At 48.9% G+C, this 18131-nt stretch overlaps 1 protein-coding gene across 1 annotated transcript; it reads left to right on the top strand.

Annotated features, from left to right (window-relative positions):
• Positions 1–5343: 5343 nt before the first annotated feature.
• Positions 5344–17797, top strand: LOC140719353 (parvalbumin, thymic-like). Its single transcript, XM_073033932.1, has 5 exons — positions 5344–5376; positions 6355–6422; positions 11022–11154; positions 14822–14931; positions 17609–17797. The coding sequence occupies exons 2-5, from the start codon at positions 6362–6364 to the stop codon at positions 17644–17646; spliced, it is 342 nt and encodes a 113-aa protein (XP_072890033.1). The 5' UTR covers positions 5344–5376; positions 6355–6361; the 3' UTR covers positions 17647–17797.
• Positions 17798–18131: the final 334 nt, after the last annotated feature.

The raw sequence follows: 18131 nt of genomic DNA, 5'->3' as shown, positions 1-18131 counted from the left end.
CCCCCGAAGATCCACAGATCTGAAACTCACGCCCCGTACCAATTCTCCAGCCGCCCATTCATCTGCCAAATCATCCTCTCCTTACTCTCATAGGCAGCAATCTAAAGGTGAGTACTTCTGTGGTACTGCTTTCTGGTTGCCTACCTAGCTCCCTATCTTCACCCTTCTGGACCTCGTCCCTTTTCCTACCTAAAGTATGTTGTTGGTATGACTTCTGTCTGCTCTCCTTCTCCCTTAAAAATGCTGAGGACCTGATCTGTGACTTTCCTGACCCTTGCCCCTGGGAGGCAACATACCTTCCAGTGTCTCTTTCATACCCACAGAATCTTCTGTCCCTTCTCCTAACTACTGCATTCCTTATCCTCACTCTCCTCTTCTCCGCCCTTCCCTTCTGAGCCGCAGAACCAGACTCAGTGCCACAGACTTCTGTGGGGCTCTCAGTACCAGTAACTCTGGTTTTAACTGTCTGGGCTAACAAAATGGCTTCTCTGTATTGTTATAACGAAATGGCTTCTCTGTAATGTTTATTTAATGCTGTAATGGGTTTCTGTGTCTGGTATGTTTGGGTTATGACTGCCGATAAGGGGGGAGCTAACCAATGGGGAATTGTTATGCTATCTTGTATGTGTGAGCTGAGCGCGTTTGCGGTCTTTTTCAGGAGGTGAGCGAGGAGGACGGACGTGTGAGGAGCGGACAGCGGTTCCAGAGTGACGGATACTGGGCATCGGCGGTTCGGACGGTGGCCGAAGGCTCGGAAGGTCGTTGTGGATGGAACCGGAGGTGTGAGCTCTGACGTATTAAAATATTATGTGCACAAACTGATAAACTTATTGATTTGGGAGGAGCAGCCTTATATTCGGTCAGGGTACCTTCCAACCTGACGGTATGAATATCGATTTCTCCTTCCGGCGAGCAAACTTTTCCCCCTTCCCCCATTCCCCACTTCTTCTCGCCTGCCTATCACTTCCCCCGGGCCCCCTCCTCCTTCCCTTTCTCCCATGGTCTACTCTCCTCTCCTATCAGATTCCTTCCTCTTCAGCCCTTGACCTTTCCCACCCACCTGGCTTCACCCATCACCTTCCAGCTATCCTCCTTCCCCGCCCCCCCCCCACCACCACCCCACCAGCTTTTTATCCCGGCATCTTCTCCCCTTCCAGCCAGAAACGTTGACTCTTTATTCATTTCCATAGATGCTTCCCGACCAGCTGAGTTCCTCCAGCATTTTGTGTGTGTTGCTCTGGACTTCCAGCGTCTGCAGACTCCCCTGTGTTTGCAGTGATTGCGTGGGCTTCTTCCGTGTGCCCCGCTTTCCTCCCACATCCCAAAGGCCGTGCAGGTTGCTAGGCTGAGTGGCCGTTGTAAATTGTACCTGGTGTGTGTGTGATGCTGCGCTACATTCTCAGTTAGATGAGGCCCTTGTGGCTAAAGGGATCGGGGGTATGGAGAGAAAGCAGGTACAGGGTTCTGAGTTGGATGATCAGCCATGATCATACTGAATGGCAGTGCAGGCTCGAAGGGCCGAATGGCCTACTCCTGCACCTATTTTCTATGTTTCTGTTCTAGGATGTGCTGGGACAGATCGTCAGTGATGTAACCTGGGGTCATCGGGTGTTTCGGGTCTTTCAACGTCAGACGCTCTCGCCGAGGTGACCCAGCCGGGGTTGATAAGGCCCCGGCTTGTGTCCCAGCAGCATCAGTCCATGGGTCTCACCTCTTGATCCATAGGCATCTGATGGCTCAGTCTGTAGCCTCTGTGATGTCCTGATGGCTCTTTTCTTTGCTGCCCCTGTAATGCCAAGGAGAGAGTAGATTCTGCACAGTGAGCAGCCAGCAAAACCTCTACACCCCACCTCTATAGGCTCACACTGTGCCCTCCACCCCTGTCTCTGGCACTGCTCTACCAGCTTTCTTATATTCAAACACCTCCTCAATCCCGTCTTCCCAAGAAACTGTCATTCCACCATGGCCACCTGCTCAAAGTTCAAAGTACATTTATTATCAAAACATGTGTACATTTGTTATGAGTGATGGACGATGGGGTGCAGAGTTAACCATTCCCCCCCCCCCCCAGAACTACAAACTATTGCTGTTGCTATGCTGCTCATGAGAGAGAGAGAGATGAAACACAGGCAAGAACATCTGCTACAGATAAGAGGGGAGAGAGACTGTTGATTTAACTCTTCCTGGATTATTTACCCTCCACTACAAGGGCTTTGCTCATTAACATTCCTCAGGAGACAGCAGGAGTGATGGCGATGGATAGCCTCACGGTGATGGTGCGATGAAGTCAGGCAACTTGACGTAAGTGATGTGAAATCTGTCGATTTGCAGTACAAAGACGTAACATTAACATAAAATACGAAATAAGGGTGTGGTGTTAAAAAAAGGTGTGATGAGGTAGTGTTCATGCGCTCATGCATCTGATGACGGGCTGGAAGAAGCTACTCCTGAAATGACCCTACCTCCCTACCCCCTCCTGCCCATCTGTGCTGGAGACTGCAGCTCTGACGTTGTCCTCATCGGCAACTTCAGAGCCCAGCCACCCTCGGTCCCTGAGAGGCAACGCAGGGCGCTCCGCCTATTCGACCTGCCTGCCTCGCACGCGGCCTCCCAACCCTTTCTTCGGACACCCTAAACCTTCGGACACCCTGTGCCCCGAACAGGTTCCGTAATTGCGGTTCTCTGGGGCACCCGTTTCTCGGAGGGGGCATCTGTGGTGACCTTGCCCTGGGTAACTCATTATCCCTGCCTGGGATCCTGGCAGGTGTGATTATACGAATTACACAGCTGTGTGGTGACATAATTGTGCAGAATTCCCTCCAGTCATGCTGTCAGTAAGCAAAATCAGCTGCAGCTTTAACCTCACCTTGGCATTGACCTTCCGCTCCTGTTAAACTCTCTCTTGCAATTTCTCCCCCCTCACTACCCCTCTCTACCTATCTCTGTCCTCCTCTCTAAAGCTCACTTGATATCACTTCCTCTCCTCTCTCTCTCTCTTGTTTTCTTTCTAAATTTCTTTCTCTCTTTCTCATTCCTTCTTTCCCACTCCCTCTTTCTCTTATTCTCTCTCTTGATATCTCTTCCTCGTCCTCTATCCCCTCCTCTCTCTATTTCTCTCTATCTCCTTCTCCCCCTCTCCTCTCTCTCACTAGTTCAGAAACAGCTTCTTTCCCTCTGCCTTCCGATTTCCTTTTCATTGTAAAATCTTTTTATTAATTATTATTGAAGATTGACAAAAAAAGATACATTAAGTCAATATGACATTATGTGCAATAAAGAATTAAATTAGCAAATAACTGATTAATAAAGCTAAGCAATATATCAATAATAATAAGAAAGTAAAGTGTTAAGAATATTTTTTCTAATTTCTAAATGGACATTGAACCCATGAACACTACCTCACTTTCTTATTAGTTCAGGTTTTGCACTCCTATTTTCAAATATAACTATTTAATGCACATATATGTACTTATTGTAATTCATTTATTTTTTTCTATATTTATCATGAATTGCAACGTACTGCTGCCGATGTTAACAAATTTCATGACACAGGCCAGCGATATTAAAGCTGATTCTGATCACTTCCCCTTTCCCTTTCCTTTTCCCTTTCTTCTCTCTCTCTCTCTCTCTCTCCCCCTCCCCTCCCCCCTCCCTCCCTCCCTGGCCTACAGGTCCACCCACATCAATTTCACTCCCACTGCCCCCCCCAGCGATATCTTTGCACACTGGTCGAGCAGCTGCCTCGCAGTTCCAAGTACCCAATTCAAACCTGTCCTTGCGTTCTGTCTGTGTGGAGTTTGCATGTTCTCCCTGTGAACACTCGGGAGCTCCAGTTTCTTTTTTCCCTGCATCTCAGAATCGTGCAGCTTGATAGGTTCACTGGCTGCTGCCAATTGCCCCCTGAAGGGTGGCTTCTGTGGGGGGAGTAGATGGGAATGTGGGGAGAATAAGATATAGGATTAGTGAGGGAGCAAAATGCACCAAGTGCTGAAGGAACTCAGTAACTCAAGTAGCGTCCTATGCAGGAGAATAAAGAGTAGATTCCAGTCCTGTTGAAGGGCCTCGTCCTGAAACATTGACTGTCTATTTCCCTCCATTGATGCTGCCTAACTTGCCGGGATCTTCCAGCACAATAATAAACTTTGTTTGTCGCAGGTACGTTGAAACATAGAGCAAAATGCGTCCTCCGCGTCACCATTTTTACTTGCCATGTGCTGGGGGCAGTAACAGGCAGTAACTACCTTTCCGTAAACAAGGCCAGACTAACAACCGATGTGAAAAAGAAGACAAACGGAGCAAATAATTTTTAAAAAAACAAATAAATGCGGGCATCTATGTTGGTGCCAGAGGTGTGGTGACGCTTTGCGGGCTGCCCCCCAGCACATAGCAAGTGAAAATGGTGATGCAGAGGATGTATTTCACTCAAGGCTTCCAGTATCTGCAGAATCTCCTGGGTCGGGCATCAGTGCAGTGTAGGATTACTGGCTGGCACCGACATGGAGGGCTAAAGAAGTTCAAAGGTCAAGGTAAAGGGCCCTAATTCTCTGCTTGACGGCTCTACGGCCAGTCAAACGCTTCTTATTCATTGGTACGTGGCCTAACAGAGAGTGGCAGCCGCCTTTGCACCACAGGTACTGAGGAGAATGCTGATCCTGGGTCCACTCCGTCACTACCCGTTGGAGAAAACTAGAAAGGTGCCTGTTCCCTCACGAGTCGTGGCCAGTTCTGACAAACCCAACACATCGTGACAGAAAAGGCAACTTTCCCATGGACTAAGAGGGACAGTACTGAGGAAGTGCCTCACTGTCAGAGGGACAGTACTGAGGGAGTGCCTCACTGTCAGAGGGACAGTACTGAGGGAGTGTCTCACCGTCAGAGGGACAGTACTGAGGGAGTGCCTCACTGTCAGAGGGACAGTACTGAGGGAGTGCCTCACTGTCAGATGTGAGATCACTTTTTATCTTTACTGAGGAAGGGTCCCTAAGACTAAATCATTAACCAGTTTCTCTGTCCACAGAAGCTGCTTGAATGTCTGAGCTCTTCAGCGTTCTTGTCTTTGTTGGCAGCTTTTGTTGGCTTGTGGACGCTTACTGCTCTGGGCAAGAGGAAGCAGGGATGCCTCGACCGTTCACGGCCCCTCAACACTCTGTCCGGTTCAGCTTTGTCTGCAGTGTAAACACAGTGCATTCAGACTGTTACGGACCCATTCTGAAATCATCTTAACTGTTTTTCATGGTACTGGTCTCCCCCTGCTTATAATTGTCGTTGAAAAAAACAGAGGCAGTCCCTGTGGTATATAAGTGCAAGGTGTGATCAGAAAGCACACAAGCGTTCAACCCACAGCCGCCTTCCTCAGTCACAGAACGGCAAGAGAGTGTAAGTACTGTTTCTAATTGATCTGAAACGTACCATTGTGCCGCTTTATTGTTTGCATGGAAGAATTGTCTTTGGAATTTTTCAGATTAGAATCCAGTGTGAACTTTCTGTGGAGCAGGAGCTGATTAAATGCTCAGAGAGTTTTGTCTTCAATTGCCCCAGAGAGGTAAAGTTGCCCAGAACTTAGGGGATGCTCCCTGCGATGTTTTGTAGAGGTTGGTGAGGTAGGAAGGGAAGACACACTTCACGCAGGGAGGGCTGAACCAGCCCCGGACCCGAAGTGTGGACTGCTTCTCTTTCCGCAGATGCTGCCTGGCTTGCTGAGGTTCCCCCGTGTTTTCTGTTGCTGCTTCTGGCTTCGAGTGTTGATTTCTAATAAAGCAGCAGAGAGTGGAACAGGGAGACCTTTGTGGGGAGAGTCAGTGACCGATTGTCAGGAGCTCAGGGGAATTTATTTAACAAATAATACAACATAAATAAACACAAGAGATTCTGCAGACGCTGGAAATCCAGGGTAACGCGCACAAAATGCTGGTGGAACTCAGCAGGAAAGGCAGCATCTTTGGAAATATATAAAGAGTTGGTGTTTCGGGACGAGACCCTTCATCAAGATGCTGGGGGAGCTCGGCAGGCCAGGCAGCATCTGTGGAGAAGAAACTGTGGAGGTTTCAGTCCTCACCAGGACTGGCCTCCGGAGTTCCTCCAGCGTTTTGTGGGTGTTACTCTGAAACGAAATGCGCGCTGCAGCTGAACGAAAAAGCCTGCCGGAGGTGCTCGGCAGGTCGAGCGTCCTCTGCGGAGCTCGGTGCACCGCCGGCGTTTCGGGTCCGACCTCCGCAGACGCTGCTCGGCCCGCTGAGTCCCTCCAGCAGACCGTGCGCTGCTCCAGATTCCCGCATGCCGCGGTCTCTCGTGCCTCCGCTGCACGTGACAAAGCTCATTCCAGGTGCACTAAGTCTGCTCACTTCCCGTTACCAGGTTTACGATGAGCGTCACCGATTTCCTCGTCGCTGGAGATGTCGCGGCGGCTCTCGCTGAATGCAGCGGTAATCTCCCTCTTCCATTGTCGCTGACTTTTCCCTTCATGGAGTCCCGGTGTCACCTGAGGCCTGTGTAACCTGGGATCACTCACCTGAAGTCGGGCATCGCCTCAGTGAGTTCCCTTGGATCTGGGAACCCAGCACACGAGCAGCCCATTGAAACCTTCTGCGACACACTAATCCCAGTCCAAACACCGGGTGGCTGGGCTTCCGTTTGCTAGATTCCCAATCAGCGCTTCAATGCTTTGTACCCTCACCGGCCACTTTATTAGGTACACCCGCTCGTTAATGCAAATATCTAATCAGCCAATCATGTGGCAGCAACTCAATGCAGAAAAGCTTGCAGACGTGGCCAAGAGGTTCGGTTGTTGTTCAGACCGAACATCAGAATGGAGGAGACATGTGATCTAAGTGACTTTGACTGTGGAATGATTGTTGGTGCCAGATGGGGTGGTTTGAGTATCTCAGAAACGGCTGATCTCCTGGGATTTTCACACAGAACAGTCTCTAGAGTTTAAAGGGAGTGGTGAGATAAACCAAAAAAAAACCCCGTGAGTGGCAGTTCTCTGCCTTTTACCTGTGACAATGCCTCGTTAATGAGAGAGGTGAGAGGAGAGTGGCCAGACTGGTTCGTGCTGACAGGAACTCAAATAACCACACATTACAACAGGGGCGTGCAGAAGAGCATCTCTGAATGCACCACATGTCAAACCTTGAAGTGGACGGGCTTCAGCAGCGGAAGACCACGAACATTCGCTCAGTCAACACACACAAAATGCTGGTGGAACGCAGCGGGCCAGGCAGCATCTATAGGGAGAAGCGCTGTGAACGTTTTGGGGTCTCGGCCCGAAACGTCGACAGTGGGAAGGGTCTTGGTCCGAAATGTCGACAGTGCTTCTCCCTATAGATGCTGCCTGGCCTGCTGCGTTCCACCAGCATTTCGTGTGTGTTGCTTAAATTTCCAGCATCTGCAGATTTCCTCGTGTCTGCTTGAACTCAGTGGCCACTTTATTACAGAAGGACAGGAGTTACCTAATAAAGTGGCCGTTGAGAGTATGTAGTAACATTATCTCTTTTTATCCAGCACTTTTACACCAGAAGATTAGCTTTATTTATTTATTAATCGCACGCACATCGGCACCTAGAGTGAAATGTGTCGCTTTGAATCTACTCAGTGAAGATTGTGCAGGGCAGGCCGCGAGCTGAGAGCTCTGGGTATGCTATGCTGGCACCACGCACCTGGCGCTAACCTATCCTGCCCACGACTCACTAACCCTAACCGCACTTCTTCGGACTGCGGGAGGAAGCCAGAGCACCTGGAGGAGACCCGCGCGGTCACGGGGAGGAGGCACCAACTCCTTACAGACGGTGGCGGGAATCGAACCCCAATCTCACAGCTCCCAAGCGTTGCGCTAACTGCTATCGTGCTGCCCACCGAAGAATTCCTCACGGCGTTTATTTCTTCTGACGCTGAAGGAGGCCATCAAAGCTGGTAAACTGTTCGACTTGTCTTGAGCCCTTAGCTCCTCAGTGGAGCCAAGGCCATTGATGGCCTCCCATCTCCATCGTCCTCGGAAGTTGATGGTGTGGTTGGAGTTCATCAACACCTCTGCAATCCACTGTACAAGGGATTGGCCCGTACAGATGTACCAGAGCCCTGTTGGCTGGCCTTACCCGATGGAGATGTAGGGTTGGACTTTGAGAGGCCAGTCAATGGGTAAATGGGTTTATTATTGTCACGAAGCAAGATTCAGAGAGAAAAAAATGTCTTATTACTTCAGATCATTTTATTACATCAGTACCTTGAGGTAGTGCAAGGAAAAAATACTAACATAATGCAGAATAAAGATGAAATATGACGGTAAGTAAGCCAAAAATCTTAAAGAGGATACCAGGTTATTTTAGATATATGAAGAGTAAAAGAGGCGAGAATGGATGTCGGATGTCACCGGAGAGGTAGTAATGGGGGATGAGAATAAATGACAAGTAAGTATATTGCATCAGTCTTCACTGTGGAAGACATCAGCAGTACTCTAGCATTTTAAGAGGGCCGAGAGGCAGGGTGAGTAGTTGCTAAAGAGAAAAGTTCTTGAGAAGCTGAAAGGTCTGAAGGTAGAGAAGTCACCTGGCCCCGATGGACTGCACCCCAGGGTTCTGAAAGAGGTGGCTGAAGAGACTGTGGAGGTGCCAGTCATCTTGTGCTCCAAAACTGACAAAATGTTTATAATTTTGAGCCTACCTTTGAAGCACCTCTGTGCTTTTATGACTCAAAAAGTTATAATTGGGAAAGGGAGTTTCTTTGGGTCTTGTTGAGCGATAATATCTTGCAAGTGTGGGTCATTTTTGACCGCTTCCTCAAAGCTTTCTGCCTGAGTGTGGGGGTAATTGGCCCATATGTCAGTGGAGGTGTCAGGGTTTTTGGGTCTCTCGCAGGAGATGATACCTGCGAAGATGCCTGCAAGGCCTGATTTGTGGTAATCGCAGTCTTGGGGAGGGTCATCTAAGATTGAAGGCTCACCCGATGACATCTCTAAGTAAAGAGGTCAGAGTCCGAGTCTTCAGCAGTAGTCAGATCGAAGACTTTTGCCTTAAGGGCAGAGATTCTTGATGGCTGTGTGTACACAGATGTATAAGAATTTTCTCCAGATCTATTCTAGATTCTGGAACGGTTCAGGAGAACTGGAAAATTACAAATTTCACTCCACTCTAAGTAGGGAGGGAGGCAGAAGAAAGTAAATTATAGGCCAGTTAGCCTGATTTCAGTGGTTGGGGAAAAGTTGGAATCCGTTTTTAAGGATGAGGTTTTGGGTTTCTTGGAGGGGCATGGTTAAGTAGGCCGAAGTCAGCATAGTTTCCTTAAGGGGAAATCTTGCCTGACAAATCTGTTGGAATTCTTAGAGGAAATAGCAGGCAGGATAGAGAAAGGAGAGTCAGTGTGTATGTTGTTTGCTTGGATTTTCAGAAGGCCTTTGACAAGGTGCCACACATGAGGCTATTTAACAAGATGAGAAATCATGGTACTACAGGAAAGATACCCGCAGGGACAGAAGATTGGCTGATTGGCAGGAGGCGAAGGGGACTTATTCTGGTTGGTGTTCTGCATGGGTCGGTGTTGGGACTGCTTCTTTTTACATTCTATGTCAATGATTTGGATGACAGAACTGTGGCCAAGTTTGCAGACAATATTAAGATAGGTGGAGGGCAGATAATGTTGAGGAAGCAGAAAGTCTTCAGAAGGACTTGGACATTTTGGGAGAATGGGCAAATAAGTGGCAGATGGAATATAGTATAGGGAAGTGTATGGACATGCACTTTGGTAGAAGGAGTGAAGGTATAGACTAATTTCTAAACCGGGGGGAAATGAAAAAATCAGAGGTGCAAAGGGACTTGGGAGTTCTTGTGCAGGATTCCCTAAAGGTTAACTTGCAGGTTGAGTCAGTGACAAGGAAGACAAAGGCAACGTTAGCATTAATTTCGAGAGGACTAGAATCTAAGAGCAAGGATGTGATGCTGAGGCCGTATAAGGCATTGGTCAGTTCGCACTTGGAGTACTGTGAACAGTTTCGTGTCCCTACTGGCATCGGAGAGAGTCCAGGGGAGGTACATGAGAATGATTTTGGGAACGAGAAGGTTAGCATATGAGGAGCATTTGATGGCTGTGGGTCTGTAATCACTGGAGTTTAGAAGAACTGGGGGAAGGATTGCATTGAGACCTAGTGAATATTGAAAGGCCTAGACAGTGGATGTGGAGATGATGTTTCCTATAGTGTGAGTCTAAGACCAAGGGCACAGCCTCAGGATAGGGAGATGTCCATTTAGAACAGAGATGAGAAGGAATTGCTTTAGCCAGAGGGTGGTTAATCTGTGGAATTCATTGCCACGGACAGCTGTGGAGGCCAGGACATTGAGTAATTCAAAGCAGAGGTTGATTGGTTCTTGGTTAGTGAGGGCATCAAAGATTATGTGTGGAAGACAGGAGAATGGGGTTGAGAGGGATAATGGAATGTCGGAGCAGACTCGATGGGCCGAGTGGCCTAATTCTGCTCCTATGACTTATGGTCTTAGCGTCTGAAGTTTTACAGTTACAGAGCAGGTAGACTGTGAAGTCAAGACTCCATTTTATTGTACAAGGAGATCATTCAAGTTTTTTAACGTGGATCCAAAGCTGAACTCGAGCCTGGTGGTCTGTCCTTTCAGGCTTTTGTATCTCCTGCCTGACAGGTGGGGAAGAGTATAGAATGTCCTTGATTCCAAGCTCCCAGCAGGACAATCCCATCCATCTCTTTGCCCATCTCCTTCTTTTCTGTAGCCCTGCAACTCATTCTGCCCAGCCATTCTCCTTTAATTGATTTTGTCCTTCACCTATACTAAGGCAAATTTTCAGTGTCTGTTTTAACCACCACTGCATTTTGGGGATGTGGGAGGAAGCCAGGACATCCAGAGGAAATCCAGCTGGTCCCAGTGAGAGCACGCAAACTCCACAGAAGCAGCAAAGGAGGATCCCTGGAGTTCTGAGGCACTACCCAATGCACCTCCAGTTCCGAAGTCTGAGCAGCTCAAACTTCCCTCCAATGCACTTCCGCTAATGGCTTTGCCCTCTTCCAGATCCGGGCTCCTTCCACTTCAAGAAATTTTCCAGAACTTCCGGTCTTGCCAAGAAATCTCCTGAAGTGATCACGAAAATCTTCGCCATTCTCGACGACGATAGCAGTGGTTTCATAGAGAAGACAGAGCTCAAGTAGGCAACTTCTCATTTTCTCTTAAGCACCGACGTGAAATCACGCGAGGTCATGGTTAGCGCTCGGGATGTACAAGAACGCACAAGGTGAAGAGGAGGTTCACCAGGATGTTGCCTGGATTGGAGGGTATTAACTATGGAGGGGAGGGGGAAGCTCAAAAGTCAGGAACCTATGTTGCAGCTTTATAAAACTCTGGTTAGGCCACATTTGGAGTATTGCGTACGTTTCTGGTTGCCCCGCTACAGGAAGGTTGTTGAGGGCTCGGAGAGGGTGCAGAAGAGGTTTACCAGATGCTGTCTGGTTTAGAGGGTTTGTGCTATCACGATGAGGCTGGATACACTTGGGTTGTTTCCTCTGGGGCGTCGGAGGCTGAGGGGAGATCTGACAGAGGTTTATAAGGTTATGAGAGGTATCGATAGAGAAGACAGGGAATTTCTGTTTGCCACGGTAGAAATGTCTAGTACCAGAGGGCGTGCATTGAAGGTGTGAGGGGGGTAGGTTCAAGGGGGATGTGAGGGTTAAGTTTTTTTTTACTCAGAGTGGTGGATGCCTGGAATGTGCTGCCTGGTTTGCTGGTAGAGGCAAATACATTAAAGGCTTTTCAGAGACGTTTGGATAAGACATGTGGTTGTAAGGAAGATGGAGGGACATGGTGTAGGTAGGAGGGATTAATGTTTGTGGGCATTTTCGATTTGTTTTTTAGCTGGTTCAGCACAACACTGTGGGCTGAATGGCCTGTGTTCTTGTGCTGTACTGTTGCAAGTTGGACAGACCTAAAGGCAGAAGGGTGGCCTGTTATTTATAATTACGAGAGCTATAGAGCGGGTAGATAGTTCTTTTTTTACAGATGAAATTGTCAATAACTAGGGTGCCATTAAGCTGTAAAGGTTGCAAGAAGGATTGATGGGATTTTGGAGGACTTGGGTTATAAGGAGAGGCTGGATAGGCTGGGATATTTCTCATTGGAATATAGGAGGCTAAGAGATATGTATAAAACCGCGAGGGATGTAGATAAGATGGATGTCCACAATCTTTTTTCCAGTGTAGGGGGCTATAAATCTATAGATTTAAGGTGAGAGGGTAAGTCTTAAGAGGGACCTGAGGAGAAACATTTTCACACGGCTGATGATGGGAAGAAGGAACAAGCTGCGGGAGGCAGGTTGAAAAGCCATTGGCTCATGAATAGAAATGTGTGCATATGTCGTGTAATTTGTTACCTTTGTGGCAGCAGTACATAATAATAGACAAAAACATGAATTACAGTAAGTACAGTAAATAGAAATTTTAAATGTAGTGAGGTAGTGTTCATGGGTTCAATCTCCATTCAGAGATTGGATGACAGAGAGGAAGAAGCTGAGTGTGTGTCTTTGTCGCTAGACATCTGTGGAGGCTCAGTCATCGGGTATGTTTGAAGTGGAGGTTGACAGGTTCTTGATTAGTCAGGACGTCAACAGTTATGCGGAGAAGGCAGGAGAATGGGGTCGAGGGAGAAAATAAATCAGCCATGATGGAATAGCAGAGCAGACTTGATGGATCGAATGGGCTAGTGACCGATACCAGCTAGTGGAGTGGTGTCACAGCAACAACGTTACACTCAATGTCAGTAAGACGAAAGAGCTGATTGTGGACTTCAGGAAGGGTAAGACGAAAGAACACATACCAAGGAGGATTAGAAGTGGAGAGAGTGAGCAGTTTCAAGTTCCTGGGTGTCAAGATCTCTGAGGAACTAACCTGGTCCCATCATATTGATATAGTATTAAAGAAGGTAAGACAGTGACTATACTACATTTGGAGTTTGAAGAGACTTGGTATGTCAACAAAAACACTCAAAAAATTTCTACAGATGTACTGTGGAGAGCATTCTGACAGGCTGCAACACTGTCTGGTACAGAGGGGCTACTGCACAGGACTGAAAGAAGCAGCAGAGGGTTGTAAATTTAGTCGGCTCCATCTTGGTTACTAGCCTACAAAGCACCCAGGACATCTTCAAGGAGCGGTGTCTCAGAAAAGCAACGTCCATTATTAAGGACCCTCAGCACCCAGGACATGCCTTTTTTTCACTGTTACCATCAGGGAGGAGGTACAGAAGCCTGAAGGCACACACTCAGCGATTCAGGAACAGCTTCTTCCCCTCTGCCATCCGATTCCTAAATGGACATTGAACCATGAATGCTACCTCACTTTTTAATATATATTATTTCTGTTTTGCACTATTTAAAATCTATTCTATAAATATATATATAAATTGATTTACTTATTTTTACTTTTTTTTCTTCTATATTATGCATTGCATTGAACTGCTGCTGCTAAGTTAACAAATTTCACGACACACGCCAGTGACAATAAACCTGATTCTGATTCGGATAATACTGCCCCTGTGTCTTACGAAGATTCGTGAGACAAGTTTCTTTGCACAGAGAGTGTAGGTGCCCAGAAGTGGTGGAAGCAGATACCATAACGGTGTTTAAGAGGCATTTTAAAGGTCACGTAAACAGGCAGGGAACGGAGGGAAACAGATCACTTACAGAGAGATGGGATTAGTCAGACTGGCAGAAAAGGTCAGCAAGAAGGACGTGATGGGCCAAATGGCCTCTTCCTGTTCCGTGTTGTGTAATGATCGGGTTCGTACATCATGAAAACAGAAAAGGGGAACGTTGTCCTCTATCACAGGCAGCTTGTAGTACAAGGTTGAGAGCCTCGACACAGTGGTACAGGACGTCAGTGAGTCCACCCCTGGGCAAGTGTCCACAGGTCTGGTTTCCGGGCCTAGAGAGGAGCAGCAGCTAAAGTTTATCGGAGTGACTCCTGCCACCCATCGTCAGGTGAATAGCATGAACACTGATTTCTGGAACTTCTGGTAATTGACCCCACCCCTCCCCACAACCCTTCACCATTTCACCATTCCCATTTCCCTTTATCTTCTTACCTACCCATCACCTCCCTCTGGTGCTCCTCCCCCTTCCGTTTCTTCCATGGCCTTCTGTCCTCTCCGATCAGATTCCCCCTTCTCCAGCCCTGTATCTCTTTCATCAATCAATTTCCCATTTTCTTTACTTTGCCCCCTGCCTCTCTCCCGGTTTCACCTGTCACCTTTCACCCGTCACCTGCCACCTTGTAGTTCTTCTTCCCCTCCCCCCACCTTCTGACTGCCTTCTTCCATTCCTTCTCGGTCCCGATGAAGGGTCTCGGCCCGAACCGTCGACGGTGTACTCCTTCCCATACACGCTGCCTGGCCTGCTGTGTTCCTCCAGCACTCTGTGCGTGTCGATAGTTAGGAGGGTGTTTGGTAGAGGCAGTGGGTTACGCAAATCAGCGAGGCGAGTGAAGTTTGGGGCAGAGGATCACAACAGCCGCCATCTTGTTAACAGGCAGAGCAGGCTTGAGGGTTGATCAGCTTACCACTCCTCCTGTGCTCGTGTGTGAGAACACCTCGCAGATACCCAATGGAGGGGAGAAGCTGGAAAGTTATGTGAGGGGCCAGTTTCATATCGGTTCCCGAGAAACTATTATTCATGAAAAATGGAACTATGACCATCAACAGGATATCCAATCTTAAATTCATGCCCAAGACACACATGTATGAAGTATGTGCACATGTATGGTCAATTCACTATGCTGTTGTATATACATGTCAGGGTTTGCTAATAGACACACTTATGTTTGAAGGCTCTTCCTTCGGTTTTTCTGCCCGCAAGCCCGGGAGCTGAGCGAAGCTGAGACAGACAGCTTTGTCTCCGTTGGAGATGAAAATGGCGACGGGAGGATTGATTGTGCTGGTAAGTTTTCAAATATTTATATTCACATTTATAATCCCGAATCACAGCCTGTGTATAAATTACTGAAAGAATACTTGCCTTGGAAAGGGTGCACACTGACCCTCACTGGGGGACAGGTCCCACACACACTGACCCTCACTGGGGGAACAGATCCCACACACACACTGACCCTCACTGGGGGAATAGGTCCCACACACACTGACCCTCACTGGGGGGAACAGGTCCCACACACACACTGACCCTCACTGGGGAACAGATCCCACACACACACACTGACCCTCACTGGGGGAACAGGTCCCACACACACACACTGACCCTCACTGGGGGAACAGGTCCCACACACACACTGACCCTCACTGGGGGAACAAGTCCCACACACACACTGACCCTCACTGGGGGAACAGGTCCCACACACACTGACCCTCACTGGGGGGAACAGGTCCCACACACACTGACCCTCACTGAGGGAACAGGTCCCACACACACACACTGACCCTCACTGGGGGAACAGGTCCCACACACACACTGACCCTCACTGGGGGACAGGTCCCACACACACACTGACCCTCACTGGGGGGAACAGGTCCCACACACACTGACCCTCACTGAGGGAACAGGTCCCACACACACACACTGACCCTCACTGGGGGAACAGGTCCCACACACACACACTGACCCTCACTGGGGGAACAGGTCCCACACACACACTGACCCTCACTGTGGGATGGGTCCCACACACACACTGACCCTCACTGTGGGATGGGTCCCACACACACTGACCCTCACTGGGGGAACAGGTCCCACACACACACTGACCCTCACTGGGTGACCCTCACTGGGGGAACAGGTCCCACACACACACTGACCCTCACTGTGGGATGGGTCCCACACACACACTGACCCTCACTGTGGGATGGGTCCCACACACACTGACCCTCACGGGGGGAACAGGTCCCACTCACACACTGACCCTCACTGGGGGAACAGGTCCCACACACACTGACCCGCACTGGGGGAACAGGACCCACACACACACTGACCCTCATTGGGGGAACAGGTCCCACACACACTGACCCTCACTGGGGGAACAGGACCCACACGCACACTGACCCTCACTGGGGGAACAGGACCCACACACACTGACCCTCACTGGGGGAACAGGTCCCACACACACACTGACCCTCACTGGGGAACAGGTCCCACACACACTGACCCTCACTGGGGGACGGGTCACACACACACACTGACCCTCACTGGGGGGAACAGGTCCCACACACACTGACCCTCACTGGGGGAACAGGTCCCACACACACACTGACCCTCACTGGGGAACAGGTCCCACACACACTGACCCTCACTGGGGGACAGGTCCCACACACACACTGACCCTCACTGGGGGAATAGGTCCCACACACACTGACCCTCACTGTGGGGACAGGTCCCACACACACTGACCCTCACTGGGGGAACAGGTCCCACACACACTGACCCTCACTGAGGGACGGGTCCAACACACACACTGACCCTCACTGGGGGAATAGGTCCCACACACACACTGACCCTCACTGGGGGAACAGGTCCCACACACACTGACCCTCACTGGGGGAACAGGTCCCACACACACACTGACCCTCACTGGGGGAACAGGTCCCACACACACTGACCCTCACTGGGGGATGGGTCCCACACACACTGACCCTCTCTGGGGGACGGGTCCCACACACACTGACCCTCACTGGGGGAACAGGTCCCACGCACACACTGACCCTCACTGGGGGGGAACAGGTCCCACACACACTGACCCTCACTGGGGGGAACAGGTCCCACACACACACTGACCCTCACTGGGAGACGTGTCCCACACACACTGACCCTCACTGGTCAATAAAAGCCTGATTGTTTTTAAATTCCCCGCCTATCGTGATCAGCAGTTGGATAACGACTGAGAACTCTGGCTGCCAGCCCGGTAACAATCACCGTTGAGCCACTGTTCAGCTACATCACTGTATTCTCTCCCCTACATTGTGGGAGAACCTTCACTAGAAACACTACTGTGGTTCATGATGATATCCCACCTTACGTAGAACATATAACATTATAGCATTGTAATATAACATTTGGCCCAAGAGTTTGTGCCAGACTTTTATCTTAGTCTAAGATCAACCTAATACTTCCCTCCTGCATAACCCACCATTACTCTACCATTTTATTAGTTTCTTACATGCTCTAATGTATCTGCCTCCACCACCAGGACCCACCACTCTGTGTTTAGAAGTCACCTCAGACATCCGTTTTTTCCCTCAAATCACCTCCTTGTTAGCCATTTCTGCCAGGAAAAAAAAGTCACTGGCTGTCCACTGAACCTCTGCCTCTTATCATCTTGTACCACCTCTATCAAATCACCTATCATCCTCCTTAACTCCGGAGGGAAAAGCCCTAGATTGCTTATCCTCTCCTCGTAAGACGCGCTCTCTAACCCTGGGAATAGGGAAATGAGTGCCAGCTTTGCTGACGATGCACACATCCCGTCGGAGGAAGGATTTGGAGCAGGACGCGGTCGTGGTCACCTGTTGTCCCCACTCACCGCTTATAGCATTGGGTACTCTGTTGGAGGAGGGCCTGCGGCAGGATCGAAAATAAACACAAAATGGTGAAGTGGGTTGTTTTGGAATTGCAGAATTCCAGAGTCTGATAACCTCGATGGATCAAATTTGATGAAGATATCCCCCCATCCTTCGACTGGACGGCCCTAAGCATCTCTGCAACTCTGCAAATCGATCAGCACTTTTCAAGCTTCACCGAGTTTTACCAAATGGACTGTCACTGTGCTCCAGGTGCTGGAATTATTTAATTGCAATAAAATCTCTTTATGTTTGGCTTGGCTTTGCGCCTGGGAATAAGGAGTGGAATGTGTTATGTTGCCAACAGTGGTTTTAACCTAATGCCAAGGACAGTCCATTGACAACAAAAGAGTTTCTTTCAGAATAAGAATGGAAAAATCAGAATCATTGAGATTGAGTTTGCTCAATCATTCGGCTTGGCCATTCTGTCAGTAATATCACGTTCTCCCTATATTCCCAATTCTACCCACGTCCAGAAATCTATCAGTCTCTGTTTTGAATGAATTCTGACTGAGTCCCAGGCAAAAACAATTTCATTCACACACACAGACTCATCCACACATAAGATGCAAGAGGGAC

This window comes from Hemitrygon akajei, chromosome 31 (assembly GCF_048418815.1).
Source record: "Hemitrygon akajei chromosome 31, sHemAka1.3, whole genome shotgun sequence".
NCBI lineage: Eukaryota > Metazoa > Chordata > Chondrichthyes > Myliobatiformes > Dasyatidae > Hemitrygon > Hemitrygon akajei.
This window is presented reverse-complemented; position numbering and strand designations above follow the sequence as displayed.

Coding starts and splice junctions, on each gene's coding strand:
- LOC140719353 (XM_073033932.1), top strand. CDS start 6,362: ATGAGCGTCACCGATTTCCTCGTCGCTGGAGATGTCGCGGCGGCTCTC. Junction 6,423..11,021: donor GGCTCTCGCTGAATGCAGCG/GTAATCTCCCTC, acceptor GCCCTCTTCCAG/ATCCGGGCTCCTTCCACTTC. Junction 14,932..17,608: donor CGGGAGGATTGATTGTGCTG/GTAAGTTTTCAA, acceptor TTGGAATTGCAG/AATTCCAGAGTCTGATAACC.